Here is a 19,596-nt window from a genome sequence, read left to right as displayed (position 1 = left end):
AACCCCCTCCAAAGGAGAGAGGCCCTCCCCGTGCCCAGCCTCTCATACTCCAGAGAGCGCACCTTCACCAGGTCACCCAGAATGTTCCTAACCACCTCATCCACCGGGAGGATTTTACGCTGCGTCGAAACTAAACACCGTGCGTTCCACGTGTGGTACCTGACCACTAGACTAACTAAGAATAACGTGCAGCGGTCCCGGCCACCCAGGCCTCTGAATGCTCCATAGGCCCACTCCGCATAGGAGAGACCGGCCAACCCGGGCCAGTGGATGGAAGCGCCCACCCGGTTGTACACCTCTGTGTTAAAGGGGCAATGAAGCAGGAAGTGGTCCATGCTCTCCAGCAGGCCACCGCACTCCTCCCGGGGACAACCCCTTTCCTCAGAGCTCCTACACTTCAGATTGTCCCTCACACACAGCTTTCCATGGAAGCAGCGCCAAGTCACGTCCCAAAACTTCAAGGGGATCCTGAGAGAATTCAATAAACTCAAACCCACCCTCAGATCCCGACTTGGGCAATCCCTGAGGGCCAGAGGCTTCTGGAAATGGGTCAACAGAACCCTTTTGTAAAGGATTTTCCTCGACATGGTCCTGATCTCCCACATTCCCAGACCCCACCGGCGAATCACCTTCAGAACCGGGGTAGCGTAAGCCGGAAGATGCCCATGTGGTGTACGGAGATCCTTCACTCGCCCTCCTGTCTCCCATTCCTGGAAGAAAGGCGGAAACCATCCCCTGCAGGAGTATACCCACGGAGGAGCCCTCTCTTTCCAGAGGTTTGCTACATTGATCTTAAGAAAGGTATTCACTAGGAACACCACAGGGTTGACCATACACAACCCTCCTTGTCTCCTCGTGCGGTAAGTAACCTCCCTCTTGATAAGGTTCAGCCTATTCCCCCATAACAGCTGGAAGAACAGACTGTACACCCGAGTCCAGAGGGGTTCTGGCAACATGCACACACTGCCCAGATAAATCAGTAATGGGAGCAGGTAAGTTTTGATCAGATTAACCCTTTCTCTGAGGGTCAAAGACCAACCCTTCCACTGGTCCACCTTCTGAGCGGCGATCTTAAGCCTGCCGTCCCAGTTTTGCATGGGGTAATCCCCCTGGCCGAATTCGATGCCGAGAACTTTGGCGGAGTCCTGGGGCCCTGGAAGAGTGTCCGGGAGATCAAAGCCTGGACCTCCCTCTCCCAGCCAGAGACTCTCACACTTATCCCGGTTGATCTTGGACCCAGAAACCTCTGAGTAGCGGTCAACCTCTGACATCACCCATTGCGCCTCCCCTCCCGAGGACACGAAAACGGTGACATCATCGGCATACGCTACCACTCTAAGAGTGGCTTCCGGTGCTGCCCGATCCATCCCGACTCCCACCAACGGCCCACGATCAACCCCACGATCAACCCAGGAATGGGTCAATCGCGAACACGTATAAAAGTGGGCTCAGAGGACAACCCTGGCGAACACCAGACCCGACCTCAAAAGAGCGGCCAATCCAACCGTTCACAAGCGGGAAACTCTCTGCCCCTGCGTACAAAACTTTCAGCCAATTGACAAACTCCCCAGGCAGGCCATACCTCAGAAGGACAGACCAGAGGTACTCGTGGTTAACCCGATCAAACGCTTTTGCCTGATCCAAGGACAGCAAGTACCCCTTCCAGTTACCAGCCCTGCCCTGCTCCACTGCCTCCCGAACACAAAGCACAGCACTAAATGTACTGCGGCCTGGAACAGAGCAGTGCTGAGTCCCCGAAAGGAGCCGGGGCGCAAACTGCACCAGCCGATTAAACAGCACCTTTGCCAAAACCTTTCTGTCCGTACTGAGAAGCGCTATGGGACGCCAGTTCTCAATACGAGATCGGTCCTTACCCTTTGACAGGATGATCAGGGCTGACCTCCTCATTGACTTCGGCAGAGCGCCCGAGGAAAGACACTCATTGAATACCTCAGTCAAGAGGGGAACCAAGGCGTCCTTAAAGGTCTTATAAAACTCAGATGTTAAGCCATCCGGACCTGGCGATTTCTTGAGGGCGAGCCCTTCAATCGCCCGGCTGACTTCCTCTTCCCTGATCATCTCTGTCAAAACATCAAGAGAGGGGTCTACTCCTGGCTCAGGGACAGTTTCAGCCAGGAAAGCCGACATCACATCCCGATCTAGATCCTTCCTGCCCAAGAGGTGTGAGTAGAAGGATCTGACGACCTCCAGAATCCCTGATCTGGACCTTTTCAGGGATCCCGTACTGTCAACCAGTCCCGTGACAACTTTACCATTCACTGACATCTTGCAGTTTCTGTAAGGGTCGGGCGAGCGGTATTTCCCGTAATCCCTCTCAAAAACCAAAGATGCGTGTCTATCGTACTGACACCTCTTCAGCAAGGATTTCACTCTGGAGATGTCCTCACGACTACCCCCAGTCGAGACGAGATGCTCGAGTTTCCTCCTCAGGCCCTGATACAGGCGGTACCTGTCCAGGCTCCTGAGGCTCGAGAGCTGGCGCAAGAATCTCGCCACCCTTTTCTTGAGCATCTCCCACCACTCTGACTTACTGCTACAAAGGCCCAGCAATGGTACCTGGCTCTGAAGAAAGTCCTCAAAGGATTGTCTGATCTCCGCTTCCTCCAGGAGAGACGAATTGAGCTTCCAGTAGCCTCTTCCCATCCGGGGGGTCTCTGTAACATTCAGAGAAAACAAAATTAAACAGTGGTCGGAGAACTCCACCTCAACAACGGACACTGCTGAAGAGATGGCTTCCTCCTTTAAATAAAACCTGTCTATTCTAGACCTGCAGCTACCCCTATAATAGGTGAACCCCGCGTGGCCTGGGGTGTGCCGGATGTGGACATCCACCAGGCGAGCCTCACTGGCTATGCTATTAAGAGCGACGCTATCATAAGTCAGCTTGTCTCTGGAACCTCCCCTATCCTGGGACCTCGTGACAGCATTGAAGTCCCCTCCAAAGACCACCTGCCGACTTGTAAAAAGGTAGGGCTTGATCCTCATAAAGAGACACTTCCTGTCCCACTTGGACTGGGGACCATAGATGTTAATTAGGCGAAGTTCTTGTCCCTTCATGAGGACATCCAGGATCAGGCACCTCCCCATTTCTAACTCAATAACTCGTCGGCATTCTACCGGTGCGGTAAAAAGGACCGCCACTCCGCTATACGGCTCGGCCGCAAGAGACCAATAGGAAGGCCCGTGTCTCCATTCCCTCTTAGCTTTAAACACGGCCGCCAAATCTGGCAGCCTGGTCTCCTGCAAAAATAAAATGTCGGCTTCAACACGGCCAAGAAAATCAAAGGCCGCAAATCTAGCCGCATCAGACTTAATGCTGGCGACATTAATGGACGCCAGCGTCAACGGAGTGGGTGCCGCCATCATGAGTGATTGAGTTAGACGGCTTTCTTTTTACCCATCTTACCACCACCCTCGGGAAATGAACACCCCCTTTTCAGACATATTGTGGTGTCCATCTCCCGCACCTCTGATGTTTCAGGGGCAGATCCAGGACCTGCCCCCTCATCCTCGTCTCCAGACTCTGGGCCAGTCTCCCCTCCTGAGGACCCTGACTCCCCAGGGGGAGACTCGGCACCCCCTGCAGGCTCCGCCACCTCTGGCCCTTCACCCTCAGCCCCTGCATCGGCAGGAGAGGCTCCATCCAGGGCCAGGAATCGATTTGAAAGTTCGACCAGCGGGGGGTCGGTTGCACCTTCCTTGGGTACCTTAGTCAGGGAGGGAGAAGATCTTACACCTCCCTTCTTTTTACCCTTTTTCTTCTTTTTGGCGCCACGCTTACGCTTTTCCTCTAGCCACGCCCTATTATCCTCATCCATACTCTCATAATGGGAGGAGTCTGAGGACGTGGCACCTTCCTCTCTCTCGATCCTCCTGACCTCCTCATCCAGTACATCATCCCCTGGGGCCTCAGCGACAGGTGTGGTCTCCAGGATAGCGCCAGAGGTTGTCCCAGCAGCCCGAGACTCCCCCCGCTCTCTCTCCTGTTGACGCTTCTCTAGACGCCTTAGCTGGGCAGGCGTCTTTTTCCTGTCTTTCTTCCCTGGCCCCTCCACTCCTCCGCCTCTGCTAGTCCCCTCCCCAGCAGATTCAGCCTCATGGCTTTCATCCGCTGAGGTTGAGCCTGCATTAGCGAAGGAAAGAGGACAACGACTGTACGGGTGACCGAGATCACCACACAGGTTACACCTAATCTGCCCTGTACAGGATGCAGCGAGATGGCCGACACCCCCACACAACGCACACTTCTGCACGGTGCAGTTTGCGCTGAAATGTGTGGGGTCACCGCACCTGTGACACAGCTTAGGCTGCCCCCGGTAGAAGATCAGGATCCGATCCCTCCCCAGGAAGGCTGATGAAGGGATGTGGGCGACTGAGTTACCTGAACGCCTCAACTTCACCATGAAGGTCCAGGCCCCTGACCAGATACCAAACTCGTCTCGATTTTTCTCGGGTACTCCCAGTACCTCTCCATAACGATTCATCCAGGTCATGATGTCAAAGCAAGATAGTGATTCGTTACGGGTAAGAACGGTCACTTTCTTGAGTTCGCTCTGGCGGGACACTGCTTGCACAGCAAAGTCCCGCCACTCGGGCTCGTTGTATCTCAGCTCATAGTTGGACCAGAAGAGCTCAAGCCCCTCCGGCCGAACAAAGCTGATATCAAACTCAGATGTACCATAGGGATGGATCAAGGCAAAGATGTCAGCCGCCTTGAAGTCCATCTTCAGCAGCAGCTCAACTACCCGTGCCCGAGGGGGACACACATCACTGCCACGCCACCGAAGACGGACCACATTCCTACGGTTAGCACCCGGCCCGGTTGTCGGGAGCGACCATGATGTCTCCCTGCCTCTTTGCTCTCGGAAGGCAGACAGGCCGTGCCTCTCTATCCAAAACGACAAATCAACCTCCTGCCCCGCTACATTGATCGTCCTTTCACCCTTCTGTAAGGCCTGCAGGAGGCGCCGTTGCAAAAAGCCGTCCCCAGAGCCCAGAGACGAGGATGATGGAACCCTACTTCCCCCAGCAGCGACACTGGCATAGCTCTTAATAGGGGCCGCCACTGGGGGAGCAACCGGACCAACCCCTGCACCCACCACATTAACACTACCCACCTGCATGTTATACCCAGCCGCGCCACTCACACCACCAGTCACTCCATCACTCACCCCCAAAGCTGGAAAAGATTCAGCACCACTCACACCATTCACATTATCCACCACAACATTACTGACACCATTCACACTGGCTGGACCAGCACCAACATCAGGGGACATGACCACCTCCGCATCTTCAGGCACAAGGGACGGGGGTCCCCCCACAGCGCATCGCCCAGAGGGGACCCCAACTTGTGTCACACTTGTGCCCTCCGCATCATCGGTAGCAGATGTTATTTTACTTTTCTTAGGGGAAGGTAAGAGTCGCCGCTGATCTTTGGCCGGTGTGAGGCGCCGCTGATCCCCACCTTCCTCAGCACTTCTCTGCAGATTATCTCCAACTCCTACACAAAACAGGACTTTAGGTTTGGGAGGTTCGGAGCCCTCAGCCTCAGCAACCCCTCCACGCTGCCGCCGCCCCATAACCAAGTGATCAGCGGCAACAGCATGAAGAGGCGCCGAGGCACCGGAAGCTGCCACCAGTGCCGGGCTATCCCCCCCTCCCACTGGGGGACGCACCACAGCACTGGATTTCGATGGTATCGCCACTGCCGAGCCGCCCTTACTGTCCGGCCTTGCGGCCGATGTCTCCCCTGCTCCCCCACTGTTACCACAAACAGAGACGGAGCCCATCGCCACATCAGATGTCACACCTGTAATCTCCCCGCTCCCTGGCACGGAGTCCACTGCAGGACCCGTGCTGGGCTGGGTAACGGGGCTCGCACAGTGAGCTGACCCTGCGGCCGACTCGGGTTTTACGGGGAGGGGGCTGTAAACTAGACTCACCACTTCCACGGATTTGGTCTTCTTCTTTCGTGGTTTGCTGCCCCCCGGTGCATCCTCCGGCAGATCGTCTCCAAAAGTAAAGTCCTGGAGGTGCACAGGGGACTCGAGCCGTCTGATCTCCTCCATCAGCGCCCCTCCCTGGTGGCTGTCACTATCCTCACCCGGGCCGGCAGAACCGCAGCCAGATGACAAGGCCGCTTGTCCTGCAGGGGGCCCACTGTACGGTACCGGACTTTCCTCCTCCGTCTGACTCTCTGGCTGAAGCCCCATCAGCCGCCTCTGCTTCTCCTCCTCCATCTCCCGGAATCTCTCATCATTAAGGATCTTTTCCTTGAATGGACCGCTCCTCTCTAGCAGGTAAGCCTTCCTCTCCTCCAAGGCCTGGATGTCAGTCTGGAGCCTGGAAATCTCTGCCAGAATCTGCTCCTTCTTCCTCTTTGGGGCAGAGCTTGCCCTGGCATGGGCGCACCTGAGCTCCTCCCGCAGTCTCCTCACCGTCTTGCTGGCTTCTTCGTACTCAGAGAGGTGGCCCAGAGCCCGGGAGGCATAGCTGGAAATAGACTCCCGGGTCCTCAGCATTCCCCAGCCCTCTTCACTGAGGTCAGCCTCACCTCCCTGAGCACTCAGCTTTCCCGCAGTATCCAGCTTTTCCTTGGTACCCAGCTTTCCCGAGGTATCCAGCTTTCCTGGGGTTTTGGTGCTTTTTGAAGCCTTAGCTGGCCTGGGGGTACTTGGAGCAGCATTGCTGCTGTTCCTCGCAGATCTTCTTACCCCCAAGGCTTCCGCAGCGCTGGCCGGTTCCTGGCTACCCCTGCCTCCCGCCGGCCTAGACCGGGAAGCAGGAGCCTGGGACTTGCTGCCCTGGCTCATGCCTGGAAACCCACTCCCTCCCTGGGAGAGGAGAGAGCAGGCCCCAGGTGGAGGTGGTTTTCCCTGGAGCTCAGGAGCAGCGGCAGCACACAGCCTCTCACAGCAACAGACAGCTAACGAGGTAACGAGGCACACCAGAGATGCACTCACTATCTGCTGCTGGTGCAGTCACTGTGTACATACATGACATTACTTATCCTGTACTGATCCTGAGTTACATCCTGTATTATACTCCAGAGCTGCACTCACTATTCTGCTGCTGGTGCAGTCACTGTGTACATACATGACATTACTTATCCTGTACTGATCCTGAGTTACATCCTGTATTATACTCCAGAGCTGCACTCACTATTCTGCTGCTGGTGCAGTCACTGTGTACATACATGACATTACTTATCCTGTACTGATCCTGAGTTACATCCTGTATTATACCCCAGAGCTGCACTCACTATTCTGCTGCTGGTGCAGTCACTATGTACATACATGACATTACTCATCCTGTACTGATCCTGAGTTACATCCTGTATTATACTCCAGAGCTGCACTCACTATTCTGCTGGTGCAGTCACTGTGTACATACATGACATTACTTATCCTGTACTGATCCTGAGTTACATCCTGTATTATACTCCAGAGCTGCACTCACTATTCTGCTGCTGGTGCAGTCACTGTGTACATACATGACATTACTTATCCTGTACTGATCCTGAGTTACATCCTGCATTATACTCCAGAGCTGCACTCACTATTCTGTATATTTGATGTGCTGCTTAAAACTGACTCCCTAATTCTTGTTCTTCTCTCCTTTTTTCAAGATTCAACCAAGAAACTTAAGGATGTCTTGGAGGAGTTTCATGGTAATGGAGTCCTGGCCAAATATAACCCAGAAGCGGTAAATGTCTTATTTATTTAAAGTCTTAAAGGAAATTTTCGATTAGAATCCATCCTGATAAACCAGGGACATTACTCATAGATCCGGGCGTCGGGACTGTGGTATCTTCTTATATTTATTATCCATGTCTTCCAGCCTTTATAATTATGCTTATAAGTCTGGCTTCTCTGTGTTCAGGCTTTACAGGCTGTTACACTGTCTCACCTTCCCCCCTGCTTAGTGGCATAACCAGAAGCTAATGGGCCCCAGTGCAAAGTCTGTGCCACGCCCCGGCTATAATGTATGGTTTATAGTATGAGCCTTCTCATATGGAAAAGTGACATTTTAGGGGCTTCCTAAACTTCTTGGACTTGGTTGGGACTGCACCTTCTGCACCCCCTCAACTTACGCCTCTGCCCCTGCTCCCTCAGCACTGAGAATACAGCCGAAAGTGCTCACTGCACTAATGCTGAGAGAAGAAAGGCAATTTAACTGTTCAGATCACAGTGGGGCCATACTCATTAGCATAATTGTAAAACTTGATTTAGAAAGAAGGAGGCCTTGGATATCAAATATATCCAGTGCCTGGATCTATGAGTAATGTCCCTGGTTTAATCTGTAGTGTCATACTCGTTGGTGTAGGAAGCACCACAAAACAGTCCTTATATACAGAGAGCTCACACTCGGTGACACGTTGTGATCTATTTATTATTGTTATGACCTCACAATGCTGCATTGTGACATGAAAATGCCCCATTGTTATATCAGAAAGCCTCATTATGACATCATAGCAGCTCCTTTTGGAACACAATGCTCCATTATGACATCATATTACCCCATTGTAACATTTGTCCTGAAATTAACATCCAGCTACAATGTTGCACTGTCAGATGCAGGGAATGTGACATATCACACTATGGTGGCACCCACCTACCTACCTCTATGTTATTCCTCTATGTACTATCCTAATAGGAAATATTCTCACAGTAGAACTTTGTGTTTGTGAACAGATGTATTTTCTATTTGGCAACAAATGAACAGCGTTCCGCCAACTGCGATACAGTATAAGCAGACGTTCTGTCGCTCTGGGGGGGTCATGAGAACACGGAGTAGAAGTCATTGATAAGATCTGGTTGTGCTACCACCCCTGGCCGTACATAGCTCCAGGACCTTGTATCTACTCACTACAAGTAGTGCGGGTAATTCTGGTACATGTGCCCCCATGGGAACAGGGTTTTTTTTCCAGGACTCCCCTGGAAACCCTTACTTTTTGCTGATCCCTATTTATCAGCATTTCACCCGTATCATGGGGATGAGAATGAGATACAACTGACACCACATTGAGTAGCAGGGTATTAGATACTGAGCATTAGATGCTAGGTGCTCACTTAGTAGTAAAGTAAAGATCTTGTCCGGAAGGTTTGGGGGTTTAAGCAAGTTCCCTGCACCAACGGAGCCAAAATAATTGGATGAGGACCAAAAACAAGTGGATGAGGTCATCACTTCACCCTGTCTATGGTGATGGTAGAACCTCCTCTCCTCTAGGTGTAGAGGATGCTCCCTGTCTATGATGATGGTAGAACCTCCTCTCCACTAGGAGTAGAGGATGCCCCCTGTCTATGATGATGGTAGAACCTCCTCTCCTCTAGGTGAAGAGGATGCCCCCTGTCTATGGTGATGGTAGAATCGCCTCTCCTCTAGGTGTAGAGGATGCCCCCTGTCTATGGTGATGGTAGAACCTCCTCTCCTCTAGGTGAAGAGGATGCCCCCTGTCTATGGTGATGGTAGAACCTCCTCTCCTCTAGGTGTAGATGATGTCCCCTGTCTATGGTGATGGTAGAACCTCCTCTCCTCTAGGTGTAGAGGATGTCCCCTGTCTATGGTGATGGTAGAATCGCCTCTCCTCTAGGTGTAGAGGATGCCCCCTGTCTATGGTGATGGTAGAACCTCCTCTCCTCTAGGTGAAGAGGATGCCCCCTGTCTATGGTGATGGTAGAACCTCCTCTCCTCTAGGTGTAGATGATGTCCCCTGTCTATGGTGATGGTAGAACCTCCTCTCCTCTAGGTGTAGAGGATGTCCCCTGTCTATGGTGATGGTAGAACCTCCTCTCCTCTAGGCGTAGAGGATGCCCCCTGTCTATGGTGATGGTAGAACCCCCTCTCCTCTAGGTGTAGAGGATGCCCCTGTCTATGGTGATGGTAGAACCTCCTCTCCTCTAGGTGTAGAGGATGCCCCTGTCTATGGTGATGGTAGAATCTCCTCTCCTCTAGGTGTAGAGGATGTCCCCTGTCTATAGTGCTGGTAGAACCTCCTCTCCTCCTAGGTGTGGAGGATGCCCCCTGCCTATGGTGATGGTAGAACCTCCTCTCCTCTAGGTGTAGAGGATGCCCCCTGTCTATGGTGATGGTAGAACCTCCTCTCCTCTAGGTGTAGAGGATGCCCCCTGTCTATGGTGATAATAGAACCGCCTCTCCTCTAGATGTAGAGGATGCCCCTGTCTGTGGTGATGGTAGAACCTCCTCTCCTCTAGGTGTAGAGGACGCCCCCTGTCTATGGTGATGATAGAACCACCTCTCCTCTAGGTGTAGAGGATGCCCGCTGTCTGTGGTGATGGTAGAACCTCCTCTCCTCTAGGTGTAGAGGACGCCCCCTGTCTATGGTGATGGTAGAACCTCCTCTCCTCTAGGTGTAGAGGATGCCCCCTGTCTATGATGATGGTAGAACCTCCTCTCCTCTAGGTGTAGAGGATGCCCCCTGTCTATGGTGATGGTAGAACCTTCTCACCTCTAGATGTAGAGGATTCCCCCTGTCTATGGTGATGGTAGAATCGCCTCTCCTCTAGGTGTAGAGGATGCCCCCTGTCTATGGTGATGGTAGAACCTCCTCTCCTCTAGGTGTAGAGGATGCCCCCTGTCTATGGTGATGGTAGAACCGCCTCTCCTCTAGGTGTAGAGGATGCCCCTGTCTATGGTGATGGTAGAACCTCCTCTCCTCTAGGTGTAGAGGATGCTCCCTGTCTATGGTGATGATAGAACCACCTCTCCTCTAGGTGTAGAGGATGCCCCCTGTCTATGGTGATGGTAGAACCTCCTCTCCTCTAGGTGTAGAGGATGCCCCCTGCCTATGGTGATGGTAGAACCACCTCTCCTCTAGATGTAGAGAATGCCCCTGTCTGTGGTGATGGTAGAACCACCTCTCCTCTAGGTGTAGAGGATGCCCCCTGTCTATGGTGATGGTAGAACCTCCTCTCCTCTAGGTGTAGAGGACGCCCCCTGTCTATGGTGATGGTAGAACCTCCTCTCCTCTAGGTGTAGAGGATGCCCCCTGTCTATGGTGATGGTAGAACCTCCTCTCCTCTAGGTGTAGAGGATGCCCCCTGTCTATGGTGATGGTAGAACCTTCTCACCTCTAGATGTAGAGGATTCCCCCTGTCTATGGTGATGGTAGAATCGCCTCTCCTCTAGGTGTAGAGGATGCCCCCTGTCTATGGTGATGGTAGAACCTCCTCTCCTCTAGGTGTAGAGGATGCCCCCTGTCTATGATGATGGTAGAACCTCCTCTCCTCTAGGTGTAGAGGATGCCCCCTGTCTATGGTGATGGTAGAACCTTCTCACCTCTAGATGTAGAGGATTCCCCCTGTCTATGGTGATGGTAGAATCGCCTCTCCTCTAGGTGTAGAGAATGTCCCCCTGTCTATGGTGATGGTAGAACCTCCTCTTCTCTAGGTGTAGAGGATGCCCCCTGTCTATGGTGATGGTAGAACCGCCTCTCATCTAGGTGTAGAGGATGCCCCTGTCTATGGTGATGGTAGAACCTCCTCTCCTCTAGGTGTAGAGGATGCTCCCTGTCTATGGTGATGATAGAACCACTTCTCCTCTAGGTGTAGAGGATGCCCCCTGTCTATGGTGATGGTAGAACCTCCTCTCCTCTAGGTGTAGAGGATGCCCCCTGTCTATGGTGATGGTAGAACCTCCTCTCCTCTAGGTGTAGAGGATGCCCCTGTCTATGGTGATGGTAGAACCACCTCTCCTCTAGGTGTAGAGGATGCCCCTGTCTATGGTGGTGGTAGAACCTCCTCTCCTCTAGGTGTAGAGGATACCTCCTGTCTATGGTGATGGTAGAACCTCCCCTTCTCTAGGTGTAGAGGATGTCCCCTGTCTATGGTGATGGTAGAACCTCCTCTCCTCTAGGTGTAGAGGATGTCCCCTGTCTATGGTGATGGTAGAACCTCCTCTCCTCTAGGTGTAGAGGATGCCCCCTGTCTATGGTGATGGTAGAACCTCCTCTCCTCTAGGTGTAGAGGATGTCCCTGTCTATGGTGATGGTAGAACCTCCTCTCCTCTAGGTATAGAGGATGTCCCCTGTCTATGGTGATGGTAGAACCTCCTCTCCTCTAGATGTAGAGGATGCCCCCTGTCTATGGTGATGGTAGAACCTCCTCTCCTCTAGGTGTAGAGGATGCCCCCTGTCTATGGTGATGGTAGAACCTCCTCTCCTCTAGGTGTAGGGGATGTCCCCTGTCTATGGTGATGGTAGAACCTCCTCTGCTCTAGGTGTAGAGGATGCCCCTGTCTATGGTGATGATAGAACCTCCTCTCCTCTAGGTGTAGAGGATGCCCCCTGTCTATGGTGATGGTAGAACCTCCTCTCCTCTAGGTGTAGAGGATGCCCCCTGTCTATGGTGATGGTAGAACCTCCTCTCCTGTAGGTGTAGAGGATGCCCCCTGTCTATGGTGATGGTAGAACCTCCTCTCCTCTAGGTGTAGGGGATGTCCCCTGTCTATGGTGATGGTAGAACCTCCTCTCCTCTAGGTGTAGAGGATGCCCCTGTCTATGGTGATGATAGAACCTCCTCTCCTCTAGGTGTAGAGGATGCCCCTGTCTGTAGTGATGTTAGATATTTTATGACTTTAAAAAATTAGAGCATAAGAAAATTTATTAAGGGGCCAAAATCCTGTTAATAAGTCTGATGGGCAAGGAGGCCATTGTATTATTGTAATACTTATAAATATTGTGTATTTATTTGTAAATATTAATTATTAAATTAGATTTTATTCAAATATGTGTTGTGTGTTTTCCCAGTAGAATATTTTTGTATTGAGACTTATTATCATAAGTTTGTGAACCCCTTAATTTTACAACATAAAGCCTTTATAGGACTATACAGCACCCGGTATCCTCCTCCCCTCCTCGCTGTCTGGATTGAGTTGTCCTTCGGCAATTTGAACTCCTGACATAATAAGAGGGAAGTCAATGGTGACTTGTACATTGTGACGGAAGGAATCTCATTAGACACTTGAATAAATGTTCCCAGACTGCAGAATATTTTAGCCCTCATGTATAATGCTAACATTAGCCTCAGAGAGAAGATTATGACATTTGTAAAGGCTGAAGTTTAACTGGATGAAGAGAAGGATAAAATAACACATCTCAATGTCATACCCTATATAATATCATTTTCAATTTTAATGTTATTTTCTGTTATATTTCAACTTAATATATTTATTTTATTTAAAGGGGTTGGCCATTAATAAGAAAGTTTACCAGGGTAAGTATAGGTATACCCTATTTGCTGGCAGGACCTATGGGTCATGTGAACTGATAGCAGCAAGACTTGGGAATTGATGTGACATTGTGTATCCTGCTGCATTCCGGGGAACGGAGGAGGCCATGCAGTCATTACTGTCTGCTGTCCCTTCTGTGATAACCACACCCACATCAGTGATTGGATGGGTGGAGGATTTCCTTGGCACACCCCTCCAATTACTGATGGATTACTACTGGGAGTGGTTATAATGGAGGGGGCGTACAGGCTGTAATGACTGCATGGCCTCCTCCATACCCCAGAAGTCAGCAGGATATGGGACATCACAACAAGGCCCAAGGACTGTTTTCGGTGGGTCACGTGACTCATAGCTCTCACTGGCAACAAAGAACCTTTACTAGGGTAAGTACAATATCATTGGCCTGCTAGAATCTGTTATATACCCTGGTAAAATTATTTATTAGTGAGCAGCCCTTAAAATTCGAACATATTTTTAATTCTCTTTTATACTCTTTTTAAAAAGTTTAATTATTTTCCTTATTATTTTAGCTTTTATTTTTCCATGCAAGTAATGGAATTACACCTAAAAACCACAAAAAAAACATTTTATGTTTATTTGGAACATTTGGAATATTTTACCACTTTTTTATTTTTCTAGTTTGTATTTCTATAGTTTTCTATAGTTTTATGTTCGGCATATATTTGTTGGTTACCTTTTTTTCTTAAATTTAGACCATGTTTTTCCCTTACTTTTGCAATAATTTTTTTAAACAATAAAAAATTGCTTGTGGATACCCAATGATATCTATTTTTACCTTTAAAAAATATGTGTCTCAGATAACACATCAGAATAATAGATGGATTGGAGATTTTTTTAATAATATGGAAATTCACTTTGGGTCCAAATGTATAGAATCAGGTGTAAGACTAGATTTTGTTACAATTTGGTGCAAATCATAACTGTGTGGATTGCAATGACAAAATATAGTGGAAACCTGAAATCAGATACTAGTACAATGTTGAGAATCTAAATGAAAGTGTATATAAACCTTGTACCCTGATAATCTAAGCACATTGTCAGCACACAGCATCTCATAGGACAGAGGAATCATGAAGTGTCTGCTCAGAGAGTCTCCACTCACACTCTGGAATCTTACACTGAGCATCATTCAGTGATAGGAGCTGAAACAGCAATAAAACTGAGTAAAATCCTAAAGTAAGGGGTTAAAAATGAATTCAAATATGAGAATTTTTTTTGTGGGCAAACCCATTTAACCCAACCAAGAATCCCATGTTTTCCTGGATGACTCCAAGATGTCTTCCACCTACCGCCAACTTTTAACATGTGATTCTGAAATTCTAATCTACCCAAAACTTGGTAATCAATTTGGGGGTCATTTACTAAGGGCCCGATTCGCGTTTTCCCGACGTGTTACCCGAATATTTCAGATTTGCGCCGATTTTCCCTGTATTGCCCCGGGAATTTGGCGCACGCGATCGGATTTTGGCGCATCGGCGCCGGCATGCACGCGACGGAAATCGGGGGGCGTGGCTGAACGAAAACCCGACGGATTCGAAAAAAACGCTGCATTTTTTTAAAAAAATGTGTCGCGAAACTTGCACTTACCTTCACCAGGTATAGGCTGGTGAATTTCAGGGCATTCCGGCGGGCCTCGGGGAACTTCAGCGCAGCAGCGACATCTGGTGGACGGCGGAGGAACTGCCTTAGTGAATTGCCGGAAGACCCGAGTCCACCGCAGAGAACGCGCCGCTGGATCGCGAATGGACCGGGTAAGTAAATCTGCCCCTTTGTGTCTTAACCAATTACTGGGATCTGTGCTTTTAATATGATTGGTTTAAAAGTAAATGCATTGTATGTGAGTATTCAATATTGCACATTCATCATTTAATAATATCCCTTTTCTTTATATTACACGTCACCTAGAAACAGGATATACTGAACCAGGTAAGGAACTTGATATTATTGATATTTTTATTTATGCTGGCTACTGTGTGAGGGCGCTGTGACTGCTGGCTGCTGTCAGGGCACTGTGACTTCTGGCTGCTGTCAGGGCACTGTGTCTGCTGGCTGCTGTCAGGGCGCTGTGACTGCTGGCTACTGTGTGAGGGCGCTGTGACTGCTGGCTACCTTGTGAGGGCGCTGTGACTGCTGGCTACCTTGTGAGGGCGCTGTGACTGCTGGCTACTGTGTGAGGGCGCTGTGACTGCTGGCTACTGTGTGAGGGCGCTGTGACTGCTGGCTGCTGTCAGAGCACTGTGACTGCTGGCTGCTGTCAGGGCACTGTGATTACTGATTACTGTGGGGGCACTCTGACTGCTGGCTGCTGTGGGGGCACTGTGACTACTGATTACTGTGGGGGCACTGTGACTACTGGCTGCTGTCAGGGCACTGTGACTGCTGGCTGCTGTCAGGGCACTGTGACTGCTGACTGCGGTCAGGGCACTGTGACTGCTGGCTGCTGTCAGGGCACTGTGACTGCTGATTACTGTGGGGGCACTCTGACTACTGGCTGCTGTCAGGGCACTGTGACTGCTGGGTGAAGTGGGGGCACTGTGACTACTGATTACTGTGGGGCACTCTGACTACTGGCTGCTGTCAGGGCACTGTGACTGCTGGCTGCTGTCAGGGCACTGTGACTACTGATTACTGTGGGGGCACTGTGACTGCTGGCTGCTGTCAGGGCACTGTGACTGCTGATTACTGTGGGGGCACTCTGACTACTGGCTGCTGTCAGGGCACTGTGACTGCTGGGTGAAGTGGGGGCACTGTGACTACTGATTACTGTGGGGGCACTCTGACTACTGGCTGCTGTCAGGGCACTGTGACTGCTGGCTGCTGTGTAGGGCACTCTGGATTCTGCTTGCTGTGGGGGCACTGTGACTATTGTCTGCTATGGGGGGGCACTGTGACTACTGGCTGTTGTCAGGGCACTGTGACTGCTGGCTGCTGTCAGGGCACTGTGACTGCTGGCTGCTGTCAGGGCACTGTGACTGCTGGCTGCTGTGGGGGCACTGTGACTACTGATTACTGTGGGGGCACTCTGACTACTGGCTGCTGTTAGGGCACTGTGACTGCTGGGTGAAGTGGGGGCACTGTGACTACTGATTACTGTGGGGGCACTCTGACTACTGGCTGCTGTCAGGGCACTATGACTACTGGCTGCTGTGGGGGTACTTGACTACTGGCTGCTGTGTAGGGCACTCTGAATTCTGCTTGCTGTGGGGGCACTGTGACTATTGTCTGCTGTGGGGGGGCACTCTGAATACTGGCTGCTGTGTGAGTACTGTGACTACTGGCTGTTGTGGGGGCAGTTTCTGACTTCTGGTTGCTGTGGGGGCCCTGTGACTTATGGCTACTGTGAGGGCACTGTGATTACTGGCTACTCTGGGGGCACTATGACTACTGGCTACTGTTGGGGCACTATGACTATTGGCTGCTGTGTGGACACTTTGAATTCTGGTTGCTTTGGGGGCACTGTGACTACTGGCTGTTGTGGAGGCACTCACAATGTTTGCTGCTTTGGGGGCCACTGTGACTACTGGCTGTTGTGTGAGGACACTCTGACTTCTGGTTGCTGTGGGGGTACTTTGACTATTGGCTGCTTTGGGGGAGCTGTGACTAATGGCTGTTGTGGAGGCACTGTGACTAATGGCTGTTGTGGAGGCACTCAGACTTCTGGTTGCTGTGGGGGTACTTTGACTATTGGCTGCTTTGGGGGAGCTGTGACTAATGGCTGTTGTGGAGGCACTGTGACTACTGGCTGTTGTGTGAGGACACTCTGACTTCTGGTTGCTGTGGGGGTACTTTGACTATTGGCTGCTTTGGGGGAGCTGTGACTAATGGCTGCTGTGGGGTCACTGTGACTAATGGCTGCTGTGGGGGCACTGTGACTAATGCCTGTTGCGGGGGCACTGTGACTACCGGCTGCTGTGGGGGCACTGTGACTAATGGCTGCTGTGGGGGCACTGTGACTAATGGCTGCTGTGGGGGCACTGTGACTAATGGCTGTTGTGGAGGCACTCAGACTACTGGCTGCTGTGGGGGCACTGTGACTAATGCCTGTTGGGGGGGGCACTGTGACTACCGGCTGCTGTGAGGGCACTCTGACTTCTGGTTGCTTTGGGGGAACCATGACTAATGGCTGTTGTGGGGGCACTGTGACTACTGGCTGTTGTGGGGGCACTGTGACTACTGGCTGTTGTGGGGGCACTGTAACTACTGGCTGTTGTAGGGGCACTGTAACTACTGGCTGCTGTGGGGGCACTGTGACTAATGGCTGTTGTGGGGGGGTCACTGTGACTAATGGCTGCTGTTGGGGCACTGTGAGTAATGGCTGCTGTGGGGGCACTGTGACTAATGGCTGCTGTGGGGGCACTGTGACTAATGGCTGCTGTGGGGGCACTGTGACTAATGGCTGCTGTGGGGGCACTGTGACTACTGGCTGCTGTGGGGGCATTGTGACTACCGGCTGCTGTGTAGGGGCACTGTGACTACCGGCTGCTGTGGTGGCACTGTGACTAATGGCTGCTGTGGTGGCACTGTGACTAATGGCTACTGTGGGGGCACTGTGACTACCGGCTGCTGTGGGGGCACTGTGACTACTGGCTGCTGTGGGGGCACAGTGACTAATGGCTGCTGTGGGGGCACTGTGACTAATGGCTGCTTTGGGGGCACTGTGACTACTGACTGCTGTGTAGGGGCACTGTGACTAATGGCTGTTGTGGGGGCACTGTAACTACCGGCTGCTGTGTAGGGGCACTGTGACTAATGGCTGCTGTGGGGGCACTGTGACTAATGGCTGTTGTGGGGGCACTGTGACTACCGGCTGCTATGTAGGGGCACACATTCCTAATGTAATAGTAATACTGTATGAATGTAACTACTAAACAGATTGAGTAGATACATTTATGCAGTAATAAAATGACATTTGACCCCTTTAAGGTGACCACAAGGCTGATGTGACCCCCGTCCTGTTAGTGTCAGATATTTTCCTCTGTAGACCTTTCCTTAGGGCGGTTTTCATGCCCTTTATGGCATTTCATATGTGACCGGGAACACAATCAAAATGTCAACCAAAGTCCTAGAAACCTTTCCTGCCCCTTTAAGAATAACTGATGGATGACTAATCCCGTATCTTGGCTTCTTGTTGATACATTTTTCCCTTTTGCCACCAGGCGATTGACTTTGAAGGTTTCCAGCTCTTTATGAAGACATTTCTGGAGGTGGACCTGCCCGGGGAATTCTGCAAACATCTGTTCATGTCATTTAGTAACAGATTCCACAACCCGAGTCCCTCAATGCAGAGTAAATCTGCTCTCCTCACCGGGGGTAGGTGGTCGTCTTATGTATGATTGCATCACATATGATAAATAATTTAACTACTTAACCTTCCTATTACACTGTATTGTGATCTTAGCCCATTTCCAGTTACAGCGCGCCATGTGGTAGGACATGGTATTGCAAATAAAGTGTAATCTATAAATACCTGAATGTACAATGTTGTACAATATCTGGCACAACTCTGGGCACAGTCATGGGAAAAAAAATGTATGTGGCAGATGGATGTGGACCCAATTGATCACAGGCAGTTTGGTTCTTCATTGTGACAGAGCCACAAGGCGAGTCAATGGAGGCCATTGTAAAGTGCCAGGGGGTCAAGCAGGGAATAGTCAGAGACAGCCTGGGGTCAGGGCTGGCGGCAGTCAGGAAAAGTCTACTGCAAGGTCTGAGGTCAAGGCAAACAGTTAGAAATCAGGTTCAGATCAATCAAAGAGGATTTACCTTTGTACAGGACTAGAAAGCCTTAACCCTTAGGGTGCACCCGGTGGGGTACAATAATTCTCATAACCATGGTTTCACAAGGATTGCATGGGGATACACACAGTTTTGGCACACTGGTCCATTATCTAATCTTGGCATGCTTGTACCTTAGTTTTTTGGCAAGGAATGCTATTTCTAAGATTTAAATAAGATTATATTTGTCTGCAATACCACTGCTGACCATTGGGAGTGCTGTGAAGTATTCAGTAGGTTGTGTCTGTATTATAATAACACTATTTATAATGGTCATGTTTACATTCTGCTTTCCTGCAATACCACTCCTAACCATAGGGAGTGCTGTAAATTATTCTCAGAGTCTGACATGCTCATTATAGTGGTTATAGTGGTTATCTAGCACTACACTTATCCGCAATACCACTCCCAACCATTGGGAGTGCTGTACTATATTCTAGAGATCCTTACTATGATAATGCTATTTATAATGGTAATTTTTACATTCCGCTTTCTTGTAATACCATTCCTGGTCATTGGGGGTGCCAT

The 19,596-nt window shown here is 50.6% G+C and overlaps 1 protein-coding gene across 2 annotated transcripts in view; it reads left to right on the top strand.

The window, feature by feature from the left end:
* DGKB (diacylglycerol kinase beta) overlaps positions 1-19,596 on the top strand; it is a 366,542-nt gene that overhangs the window by 78,424 nt on the left and 268,522 nt on the right. For both annotated transcript variants that reach the window (XM_072154389.1, XM_072154390.1), the window contains exons 3-5: positions 7,652-7,728; positions 15,199-15,219; positions 18,450-18,603. In XM_072154389.1, coding sequence (XP_072010490.1) covers positions 7,652-7,728; positions 15,199-15,219; positions 18,450-18,603 — 252 coding nt within the window. The remainder of the gene's footprint in view (positions 1-7,651; positions 7,729-15,198; positions 15,220-18,449; positions 18,604-19,596) is intronic.

Source organism: Engystomops pustulosus, chromosome 5 (genome assembly GCF_040894005.1).
Source record: "Engystomops pustulosus chromosome 5, aEngPut4.maternal, whole genome shotgun sequence".
Classification (NCBI taxonomy): domain Eukaryota; kingdom Metazoa; phylum Chordata; class Amphibia; order Anura; family Leptodactylidae; genus Engystomops; species Engystomops pustulosus.
This window is presented reverse-complemented; position numbering and strand designations above follow the sequence as displayed.